The sequence below is a fragment of the Psittacula echo genome (assembly GCF_963264785.1).
Source record: "Psittacula echo genome assembly, chromosome: 4".
Taxonomy (NCBI): domain Eukaryota; kingdom Metazoa; phylum Chordata; class Aves; order Psittaciformes; family Psittacidae; genus Psittacula; species Psittacula echo.
In genome coordinates this window covers 60,538,085-60,550,504 of record NC_137738.1, presented here as the reverse complement: position 1 = coordinate 60,550,504, position 12,420 = coordinate 60,538,085, and the positions used below count along the sequence as shown (strand labels likewise).

The following is a 12,420-nucleotide window of genomic DNA, read 5'->3' as shown; positions in this document are numbered from 1 at the left end:
ATTATATAGAAAGCTTTAATCACCATAATCTTGTTTCAGCTGCAACAAACAGGTCAGGTTTAGGAAAAAATAGCACAAAGTTAAGACTACCTGTCTTACAATCAGTTCTTGTTTCTAAAATATATAGAATATTAGTGGTCATACAGTCAATGTTTAGGGCAAACAAAAACTAAATAAATAAAAAAAAAAATATGAGTTTTCCATCATTCTACCTCAAACAGTAGAAAAGAAGTACAACCTAGCCTCCTGTATCCTTTCCACCTTCGGGCTACTAAGAAAAGCAAACGCAGCAAGTCTAAAATATGGCTCCAGTGGACTCTGTCAGAAAAAGACAAGAGGCGCATTTGAAACATTCTGCCCACCAGATGTGGACTTCACCCAAAGGAGAATGCTGCTTGGTTTGAAAAGAAAAGGACTTCTTTCAGCAACAAATACAGGCTGCACTTCTGCAGCCCAGGAAACACCAAGATCACTTTGAAGACAAATCTTTCCAAAACTTACTTGCAGCGTGTCATCCTCTATCCCTGTCCTGGAAACTTGTACTTGTGGAATGCATTAAGAGATGCAAGTAACATAGCATGCAAAACACGAGTAAACATTATGACTCAAGGGTACTGCAGCTCTAAGTATTAAACCTACTCTGCTAAAACTGAGAGTAACAGGCTCGCTGCAACACTGCTCTTTGAGAGTTTCTGATTTTGCTGGGTTTTATTCAGAGCTCTACAGTTTGAATCCTCTAAACTGTGCACTAAATAGATTCCCGTTTCCTTTCAACAGCTGTATATATGTATACATACACAAAATGTATACACGTACTTATGCAAAAGCTGAAGTCTTGGGATCTTTTCCTACTTCAACAATCACAGAAATTAAACAACAGTATGGACAATTTATTTACTGATGTCTTGAACTGGGGCTCTCTGAACAAATTCAGTTTTTAATCACAGAATCATTCCTAGAATAACAGGTCATGAACAGAAGTACAAAAATGCTAACCTACTGCCTTATTATGGCCTCATTAGGCCATTTTCACTTTATTGACGACATCTTTGATAATTATTGTAAAATAGACTCCACATGGATATAGTATGGTATTTGGGAATAATTTTAAACATACTAGACTAGGAAAAACCCTCTTACTTTCAAAAGAAGACACTGACAAACACTTTTAATGACATTTTAAAGCAGTAAACCATCTTCCACAGCAACTAAGAAGCAGGTTTCAAACTCATTAACTCCAGAGTCAGCAGCTTCTGTGAAGTACAAAATAATTTCAAACCTTATTATAATAGGATTGACTTCAAGTGTAAAAGCCCAAATTATGAGGCATAAAGCAAATTAAATCGACTTTAAAGTGTTCTAAAATGCAGTTACTGAAATTCAAAAGCTTTCAAATGACCACTAGTATTTAACACTAGTATTTAAACTGAAAAGCGTGTTTCAGAACTTTGAACTGACCATGTAAGTGAAGACTTACATGATCTGAATAGATGCTTTCCAATTTAATTGTCTATTATTTACTGTAAGAATTGTCTTCATTCCCCCAAGTTTATCTATAAAGAGGTCATATCTAAGTTTGCCTCTCACTAAAATGGTTAAAGCTGAATAATCTGATCCTAATTGTTTTCAAAGAGATATTTTTCTGTCTAGTAAATATTCATAAATAAAAAATATCACCTATTTTGAGTAATATGTTATTAACTATCAAAACTCCAAGCAGTTCATAAATCACAGGAAACCCTGTGAAAGACAGCAAGACCTCTTCATTCCTAGAGCATGTTTTGCAGCAACTAGATTAAGTGTAAGAAGGACAAAAAGCAACCTAACTTCTCATTCACACACAGTTCCACATGTATTTGCTGACCAAAAGACAGTATTTGTTACCAACAACTTTAACAAACAGTAACATAAGGTGATTCAACATCTTGAATGTTAACTTCTTTTTAGGTTTACTTACTTGGACTTCCGTTTACAATCAGACTCACTGGTCTCAGGGCACAGTTCCACATCACATTACTCCTAATCAAGCCATTTCCAAGCCTTCTCCTTCCTATTAGTATACAGTCTCATTTATATGACAAAACCACCAGCGTGACTGCTTTAAGTTACACCATCTAAATTATCAAATCTATACTAGGGCTGGACCTACAGGTACATCAGCAGAACTTTAATGGAATCTGAGAGGAATCGGAAAACTGGGCATTTTAATAAGCAACAACAGCCATATGAGTCAAGATTAGCAATTTTAGATTAAATCAGCAACGCTGGGCTCCAAGACTTAATACATCCTTAGTCAGTAGCTTTATTTTATCAATTCGGTGTGGTGAGGACACCAGAACACATTCAATCCAAATTAAATGCAGACAAAAGTCACTTCGCATACCACAACTCACTAAAAATGCCTGTATTCAACATTGTTCTGATGCACACCTTGAAAAAACTATAATAAAGAACAGAATTAGTGGACACAGGGATAAGTACCATACATCCATTTATCAGTGGGGCTTTTGTAAACAAAAAGTCCTTTAAAGGAAGCAAATGTATGGAAGGGGAGGTGCTCAGTATATGGTTTCCAAAAGGTTTTTGAAAAGTTCCTCTTAAAAGTCTTTCAGGACAACCATCTAACTGTTGTAAAAATAAATATGTTACCAGAAGACAGAGTGAATGGCCAATTCTCACAGAAGAAGGAAATTGCCAGGAGTTCTGCAGGAATCTGTGTTGGAACTATGATGCTCACATTTCACTAATTAGTAACTTGGGTAAGGGGTTAAGCTGTAAAATAAAGCTTCTGCATAATATTAACTTCTTCTGGGTAACAACGGCAAGAGTATTCTGAAAAATTTTAAAGATTAAGCAAGTGGACTACAGAATGGCACGTGGAATTCAGGGTATGAAAATGTAAAGAGTAATGGGGACTATCCTAATTTTATATATATATAAGGATGAGTCTGGTGCTGACCATTACCTCTCAGGAATGCAAGCTTGGGTGTTGTGAGAAACTGCTTTACAAAAACCTTAGCTGAATGCTCATTAGTTATAAAAAGCAAAGCAGATGGTTAGAGCATTCCTGTGAAATATGTTAGCTTGAGGTATGTACAACCTTGAGCACGAAGCAAAGTCCTAGTCCCTACCTCTCAAAGAGAGGCAACTAGAAAACAAGCAATTAAGGTGAACAAGGGCCATAGAATGTATGAGAAGATTTATGCCCAAAATACAAGCTACAATCTTCCATTCAGGAGAGACAAAAGTGCAAGAGGAGGTAACAGAAGGCCGTAAAAAAACTTAAGTGACAGACAGGATTGAATGTTTATTGCCTCCTCCAGTAGAGCAAATAGAGGTTGTCAAATAAAATCAGAAGCAGATGCAAAACAAAAATGATTACCTGCAGTCTAGGCAGCAGAGCTGGTGAACTCCTGGCCACAGGATGGTATAGATGCCATGCTAAGAGTCAGTGAACTGAAAACCACTTGGAAACCTTCCCAGTTTCCAATGCAAAGGAAGCACCATTTATGCTTGTCTAGTTCTTTGCTCCTTATGGTAGACTATATTGTAATATCATGTAAAGACAATATCTGACCTGACCCAGTATATCAACTCTTTTGTTTCTAAATAAATACATAGAAATATTTGAAACTTTCTTGGTAAGCCTTTGTAGAAGTCACAATTCTAGCAACTATCTTAGTTTCAAATGGTTTAATCAGCCAACCAACATAAATGCATCTTTTGAATCCAAAAATGCATTACCTCCAGCAGATACTTATATTTAGTATACTAGAATGCTTGTATGCAATTTTCTGTACAAGGGAAATATAGTGAAAATATGAAAACACCTCTTCAGTCTTCTCAATTGTACACTTACTTAAAACCTGGTGCAGACACAAATCTTTACGCTCATGAAAGAAATGAAGTACCTACTTTGAGCTTGTCCCTATTCTTGATATGGTCGAGCCAGCCAGTCAGCATGACCTCCCCGGCCATGAAATGGAGGCATGTGTATCAGGTCCTGCCTAACAACTGGGGAAAAGAACTACAAATCCCTCAGTGGGAGAAGGCAGCACTGCAGGGTGAAAGGATGAAGCAGCAGCCCCACTCTAGACTTCCTGAAATTACTGCAGATCTGCACCCTTCTTCACAGGCATGAATTTGAAAGGAGGGTTGAGTGGAGAGTGAATGAGACCAAAATCCTCACTCTGGAATCACTGTTGATCCCATTCCTCATTGTTTACCTTGCTCCTCTCTCAAAATTCCTACTCCTCCTGCAAGAATGGTTTAGCTGCTCACAAAACCATTAACTGAACCATCACACTTCACCCTTGCATATATGAGGTTAAATAGCACTAACTTGTATTCTCTAATATGTAGCCTGTACATCCTGGTAGTTCAGTGTCATCGATATGAGTAGTCAAGATATTTTTGTAGCAAGTAGAAAATTAACAACCAGGTATATAGTAAAACTTTTAGAATGCTGTTTTCATAAGCTTCCATAACAGAGACTGAATTTAAAAATAAAGAAAAACAGCTTTATGTTCATGTACATGTAATGAGAGATAAAGTTCTTGTAATCGCTTGATCTTTATCAGTTCAGGACAGTCTTGAAGCTACTTAATCTTTAATAAAGGGTTATTAATTTTATTTTACTGCTAGGAGGCTACAATGCTTACAGTAATATTACAATACTTCAAAAATATTCCATGAAAAGACATGCCTTTTTTTTTTTTTTTTTTTTTCAAATAACAGAGCAGTTTAGATTACTCTGTCCAAATGCTTTGTTTTGAGAAGTATTTTTAGAGATAATTGCTGGGCATTACTAATGACATCTCACGATGTTTGCCCTTTCTTCAAATGTTTCAGCAAAAAAACCTTACTGCCTCAAAATAGCAATATAATTAAAAAATTAATAAAATAATATTAAGTATCACCATTATATTCCATTCTCCCTTTTAACAGTCACCTAATAAAGCTGTATTTTTCTGAACTTGAAACTGTTTAAGTTAACCACAGTACCTCCAATACCTTAAAAAATATATAAATTTATGTCATAACAGTTCTTAAATGCACAACTGAGTTTCACCGACTCTCCCTCCTCCCACTTCCTGACACAATACTCAAAAGGTTACATATAAAGGAAAAGATAAGTAATACACATACAGGCAAAAAATGCTTATATTCACAGATATCAGGTTTTCACACCCATGCTCACCCATTAACATCAGCAATGAGCATGGCATCCTGTGGTTTTATCCTGTCCTTTACCAGCATCCTGCACTTTTATCCTGTACTATCAAATACCAAAATGCTGTCAAATACTTTGAGGGAAGGTTAATAAGATTTTAATGAGCTATGAGCAAGGACAGGGGTCACAGTTAACCCACTCCAGCCAATCTTATCTCACCAGAGGATCAGAAGCAGCACAGAAGAATCTTACCCCATAGTGGGAACAGTAGTATCAGGTAGTACCTAGATGCCTTTCCTCTCCCCCAGCTGCTCTATGTCACAAATGCTCATTACTCCATTACAGATAAAACACAAAAAATGCTGCCTGCATCCTGTACACCACCTTGAGCCACGTCCAAGTTGCAGACTCATTGTTTGTCCTTAAAGAGCCAAATAAACTTTATAGCCTAAATTCCTCTTCTTCCATCTTTAAGTAGGGGATTAATATGGATGTCTGAAGACTGCCTTAAGATCTACAGATGAAAAATGCAACAAAAACATAGAGAAACCTTCATATTTACTACAGAGGGATATCCGATATAGCAGGCAGATACACAGAGGGACCTTCTCATGACTTCTATTCAAGGTTTTGAACACAGGTGCCAAGGACTACCCATGGACAGCAGTATGCAAAAAAACTGTTTCAAATACAGTAAAAAATTAACAAAATAGTATTATCACCATTATAGTCTATTCTCCATTTTAATAGTCATCTAGGAAGCTATATTTCAAGTGAGCTGTACTTTGCCCAGCCCCAGTGCAAAAAGGGTGGGCTAGTACAGGGGTTCTCAAACTGCCTAAGCTACCTCTAGAGGCACAGTATCTTCAAAGATTAGTAGCGAATAGCCTCCTTTAACCAGATTTTGTTAAGTGTTTCTTAAAGAAAGCTTTAGCTCTATCTCAGAGACACTTAAGAGGGAAGGATGCACGGGAAAAAAGTTAGTGGGTGAGGACAACATATTGCTGGGGTGTGGGGACCGACAAAAAAAGAAAAACACATATATTACACGTATTTCTATCACAGTGAAAGTAAACTGTACAGCCTTTATCTATTCCACATCAATACCTTTTTTTTTATTCCTACAGTAGATTGCTCTGTTCTTACAGTTTCAGAAAGATCTATGTTCCAAGCATAACAGCTCCTACAGCCTCTATTCTCTCAGAGAAGAGACTGCAAGAGAAAACTTCCATTATCCCAGCATTCCCAGCTATTATTCTTTGGAGTTTTTGAACTGTTTTCAACATCTTGTTTTGTTCAAGTCAAAAGACTTGGGACAGAAATTTTCATTCCTTTCATCAGGTTTGTAACACATTATGAATACCCAGTGCCCTAGAAGAGGCTAATTTACAAATGTAGACCTCAAATTCAAAAACTGAATTAAAAAATTGGACAAGCTTTCAGATACATGTACTTAGCTATGAAGTACATCACAGTCTATGACCACCTGTTTCAGCACTGCTTTATAATTGCGTGTCTCAACACAGCAGCACAGATGTAAGTCAAAAAGTACACAAAGTTCAGCAAATACATCAGCATTGGGCAACAGCTGGCACATTGTCCAACTAAATTCATTCACCTCTTGCTCTCCATTTTCTTTCCAGATGCTGGTGTTTAATACACACAAGCCTACTACGAACCTGGTTCAAAGCAAGCCCAATAACATGAAAATACATTAATGGGCACTTATCCATCCCTAGCCGCTGAGAAAAAAAAAAAAAAAAAAAAAAAAAGGTATTTTCTTCAACGTTTGCAATTAACTTTTTGAAAAACAACTAAAAAATTCCCATTGCAGAAAATACTTTTCAGTTAAGTCAATCTGTACCAGAGTTAACTCAGTAGCAACCATACTTTTTCGTTCCAAATCAAGAAGAGTCCTTGCAATACCATTCCTAACAGTAATTATGCTAAAGTTGTACCAGTATTTACCCAAAACACAGGTTATCCACAAGAAGTGTGAAATAAGGTTCTGTTTGCCTTTTTTCCTAAAAAAAAAAAAAAAAAAAAAAGGCAAAAAAAAAAAAAAAAAAAACCACCACAAAAACAAAACAAAAACAAACCCACATATAGACACATATATGTTCTAAAGATACAAGTCAAGGATAAACAATGTAGCAGCTTCACCATCACCTCTACTGAATCAGCCTTCTTGCCTCCCAGCTCAGTCTCATCCCGCACCATCCCACACATCCACAAAGTGAGTCTTACCCAGAAACTAATAAACGTTAAAATAAAGAGAAAAAAAAAATTAGTTTTGGCTCAACTTAGTTTCTTCTGGTCACCCCACACTGCCCAGGTGCTCTGTTTGGCACAAGGGAGGGGGAAAAAAAATACACAACCTAACTCTCTTAGAGCACTGCTACCTTGAAGCAGTGATGAAATTGCAGCCCAAGACACAAAGCTGAACAATTAACCTTTTACAAGAGCCTTATTAGTTCCACAATGAACACCAAAGAGATAAAGTCATTGGGACAAATCCGTTCTACAAACTCAATTACCTGCTTGTTTAGTTTATCAAAGCTGAGGTAATGAAGTTATAGGACAGTTCACAGGAAGACTACCACACCACAGCAAAACCCTCCCAAATATAAGTATTGATCCTCACTGCAGGCTGCAACAACACTTCCTATGGACTCTCTCAGAATGCCTGGAGAAAGCAGGTTTAGACACCCAGAAAAGAAAAGCAGCTCAAATTTTATACAAGACTTGAGAAAAGCATCAAGTTAAGTCATACTGTTCTTCAAGACAACAGTACTGAAAAGGTCTTTTGCAAGTTTATTTTAAACGCTACTAAGAGCAAAATCTTAATAGCTTGCCAAAAAACTATCCTGCTATAACACTGACACTAGGTAACACATTGAAGTTTTTCAGAGTAGTAAAGCAGAATAGATACATTCTTACTTTCCAGGTGCCACAAACAAACACTGATTTTTAATATTGTTTTTTCCTCCTTCCATTTATATTCTATGGGCATTTACTACAAAACTACAGGACAAATGCCAGAATGTTAGGGACCATAAGCAATTCCCAGATTTTTGGTGCTAAACCTCACTTGAAGAAAGTCGTGAATGTTGTACACTCTCATTCCTTCTCCTCTGCTGGCGCTTCACTGTATCAAGTACCAGCAATCCATAGCAATGCAGTTGTAGAAGGGAACAGCGGACACCAAAGGCTCAACCTCTTGCATTTTGCTCTTGCTTCAGATTGTTTTGTGAGAGCAGCTGAAAGCTAATGTGGCTGAAGCTCATCTTCCAACCTATTTTTTACCAAAGAAAAGGAATCTTTGAAATGTCTTTCAGGTGCTCTGGTTCACACTGCAAAAGGGTTTTTAAGTGGACAGGAATGCAATTTGCTTCAAAAGTTTGCCCTGATCCAGTCCTCTCCCAGCAGGCTCTGCTGCAGCTGCAGCTTAAGCAGCTAGCTAGTCCACCTGGACCTCACCAAGTCCACCCAGGGCAACAAAGGCATCTCTATCTACACTGGGTTCTCTAGCACAGGTAGGGCAAAACACAACTCAAGAACAAAAATGTTAGTTGGTCCTGAAGGGAGAGAGCAGAGGTCTTGGCAGAGCTTACTTTGTTTGGCCCAGTACTGTGTGCCACTAGGAGGAAAACTGGCTCTAAATTAGAATCAAAATGAGCATATCAACATTCAGATATCCCTGGTCATTACAAGAATCAGAAGTTAGCAGTGCTGCAGGATTAATTCTCTCAAGACACACACACATTTTCTCTTAGCTGCTGAAACAATGTATGTGTTTTGGTTTAGGGGTTTTATTTTGTTTTTAGCTAGTGAATTATTCTGAAAACAAGAAGTTTTGGCTAAACATTCAGTACTCTCCACCATCACAAGGTTTCAATTTATTCCTGAAATCCAGTTCAAACGCTGGAACACGCATGCTTGAATACATACAAAACTGAGAAAACTACTGAGATGATTTTGCTGGAAACGAGTCACACAACAGCCATACACTCAAACACTAGAAAACCACAGCAAAGCAAGAGACCACTCCAGTAGTCCCGAATGTGACCTGCACAGCACCTCAATTCTCCATTTAAAACGAGCCTGCAGAACAGAACTCAAGCAGGAGACTGTAGGCACACTATTACACCCTATGCTAAAAATTAGACTATACTCACATTATAAAATCCATTAAGACAATTAATGAGGCAGAGATCATTCTTTCATTTCCATTCATTGCCATGCCTGGTGATTTTCACTCAGTTGACTCATTCTTGTACCGACAGTGTAATAAAATTTACGTTATAGTTCAGAAAGTATGGTTTGACAGAGCTTCGTGAGAATCTAGCACTAACTGCAGAAGAACATTCAGCAGGCCCTCCATACACTTGACAATGCTAACTAGAAGGAAATTAGTAATGTTTAATGGCAGGCCTATTTGGAAGCTGGCTACAATCCACATAGCCATATCCCAAAGTTAGGCTGTCATTTTCTGTCATTCTGTAACAGTATCTGAAGATCAAATATAAGGCTAGTAAAGTGTTTCCAAGCTTGACAGGTTTTATATGGCTTTCCCTGCTTCTCTCAGCCCCTTGAAACCAAAGTTAACACCACTGAGCATCACTGCTAGCCATACCATTCTGCACAGCATCTCAATTAAGTCACATCAGTTTCTCCAATAAGCAGCTGCTAAGTACAGAAGAAGTAAAACACAATTCAAGAAAAAGAGCAATTTTCTCCCTCACTGCCTCTCATCCCTTCAGCAGAAGAAAAATAAAGCACAAATCTTCAGTTTTGGAGAAAGGTTAGGGAAGTAGAGTTATTTTTCTTCTCTCTGATCCCACACTCTTTTAAAAACAACCCAAAGATTAAAAAATGTCCTCAACAACAGTAACACCTCCCTCTTGCAGTAGTCAGGACTTGGAAAGACAAGGCAGAGAAACCTTTCTTTTCCAACGGAAAGAATTAATTCCTCAGCTGTACAACAGGTAGTATCTGGAGGGCAGAGATCAATCCTTCAAAGAGGTTCTCTAGCCAGTGCCCTGCCAGAAGCCACAGGCATGTCTGGCAGCAACCAAGACTGTAAACAGCTATGAGTTAGCACCAAAATAGCATTTGTTCTGTCAGTTCTTTCTATTTACTCCATACTAGAAGGTACAGGAGTAAGATTTCATTGTTATTTCTTTTACATATAAAACTAAGTTAAACAGAACCACACAAGCCATTTAAAACGGCAACAGAAAACACTAAATAGCCACCAGATGCAACAAAAGGGATTACTCTCAGATTGCAAAGCATAAGTGTTTTTAAAAGGTCAGTAGTTTCAGAGATGGGAATCAGCATCAAGCATCCCTATTTTACCGAACAGTTAATATCCTGCCTTTAAACACTATTTCTACGGCCCTTTTCATCTCAAAAAGGCTGCTAAAAATGTTCTCCTGTGCAGCCAATGTACCAAAGTGCCGCCTTCTTCCAAGAACAGAAGGATGAAGGAAAGACAAAGAGCGAAATGACCGTGGAAAAGAAATTTACAACCATTCAGAGAAACTTTCAAACACTGCTTGGGGCCACAAAACACCATCCCAAAGGTTGGAACATAAATCTAGCACTTCGGACATTCAACAGTGACTTGCAGTGGAGAAAATTAAAGCCCCATTTCCACACTCGCTATGACCTTACGGCATATAGAAACAGAGGCTGGTTAACTTTTTCTCTTTGGCTTAAACTTAATAGCCTGCTCTTTTTCCACGATGAAAATTTAAGTCACCCGCCCTAAAATCCCGGGAAGATAAGGGGGAAAAGAACCCACACCAAAAAAAAACCAAAAAACAATCAAAACAAAGCCTTGGACCCCAGCGCAGCGATGACTCTGCAGGAGCACAGGCGCGGAACGGAGCGCGGATTTCGGGGAGGAGGGCTCCGATCCTGCCGTTCACCGCCTGCCCCCAGGTACCACTAAATGGCTGGTAACAGATACACGGCCAGTCCACCAGCTCCCAGAGCGGCGGCCCCCGGGGCGCGCCCCACCGGGCTCCCCGCAGGGCCGGCCCGGCGCCCCCTGCGAGGCGAAGCGGCGCTGCTGCGGGCCCGGTCCGGTCCGGCACGGCCCAGCTCTGCCAGGGCGTGCAGGCATGGGGTGGGGTGAGGGGATGCCCGCGGCGGCGGGCGGAGGAGCAGGCTGGGCCCGGTGTAGGGCCGCTCACCGGCGTGCTGGTCCCGCGGCCACAGGTAGTAGGTGGCGGGGATGACGATGAGCCCCACGAAGCTGGTGAGGAAGTAGAAGAACGTGTTGCCGCTGTCGTCGTACTGGAACTGCTGCCCCGCCATGGCCGCTCAGCGCCGTGCCGCCCGCTCCCTGACCGCCGCTGCCGTCCACCGCCGGCGGCACGGTCTGGCCGTCCCGGGCCCGAGCACAACCGCTCTGGGATCCCGCGAGAACGGGCGCTCCCGCTCCCCCGCCCCCTCCCGGGCGCCGCCGCCGCGGAAGGAGACGTGTCACTGTGCAGCCACCATAGCCGTGCTGGCGTCATCGGCAGCACCCACTCCCCCCACACACGGCCGGTCCGCTGATTGGCTCGCCGAAAGCCCCGCCCGTCGCCTTCCGCCGCGCGGTTCGCGGCACCTAAGGAGGGTTGCGCTCTTCGGTGCTGTTACTTCCCGGTCCCCGTCCCGAGGGGTGTAGTGTCGCCGTCCGGCTCCCGCGGGCGGGTAGCCGGCATCGCTGGCTTGCGGAGACGGGAGTGCTGAGCCTCACCTGGCCCCCGTGCCACCGCCGCCTATCCGCAAGATGGCGCCCCTCCCCTGAGGTAGCGTCCAGGCAGCCGCTTAGTTGTTACGTGTCCACATCCCCGGGAGAAATAGGTGTCCCCTGAGGCCCTGAGAAGCGGCGCGACTGGCGTTTGCGATGTGCGGGAGTGTTGCTGGGGTGGTGCTGGTTTCATCCCGAGTGTGGGTGAACCTGGGCTGCTCGGCGGCATTGGCTATGGTTCGCCCTGGGCATGGGGCAGCGAGGACACGGGATCGGGGAGAGCTGCAGGAGCAGGGCTAGGGAAGAGAGGACGGCGATGAGGGGAGAAGTCGGGCAGCAACATTCGGAAAGTAAATAAAGGACCAAAAGGCACAATGTAAGAACTTGGACGGGAAGCAGCAGTCAGAGGGTAAATAAAGAACCAATAGAACTGTTGTTGGAAGACATTTTGTAATATAATTTGATAAGCAAAGGACCATTTTTTAGCTATAGTAATAAT

At 41.1% G+C, this 12,420-nt stretch overlaps 1 protein-coding gene across 1 annotated transcript in view; it reads right to left on the bottom strand.

Annotated features, from left to right (window-relative positions):
- The window catches only part of SEC63 (SEC63 homolog, protein translocation regulator), a 61,639-nt gene extending 49,954 nt beyond the window's left edge, over positions 1-11,685 (bottom strand). The window contains exon 1 of the mRNA XM_080614976.1: positions 11,377-11,685. Within this exon, the coding sequence (XP_080471102.1) occupies positions 11,377-11,500 (124 nt within the window). The 5' untranslated portion in view covers positions 11,501-11,685. The remainder of the gene's footprint in view (positions 1-11,376) is intronic.
- Positions 11,686-12,420: the final 735 nt, after the last annotated feature.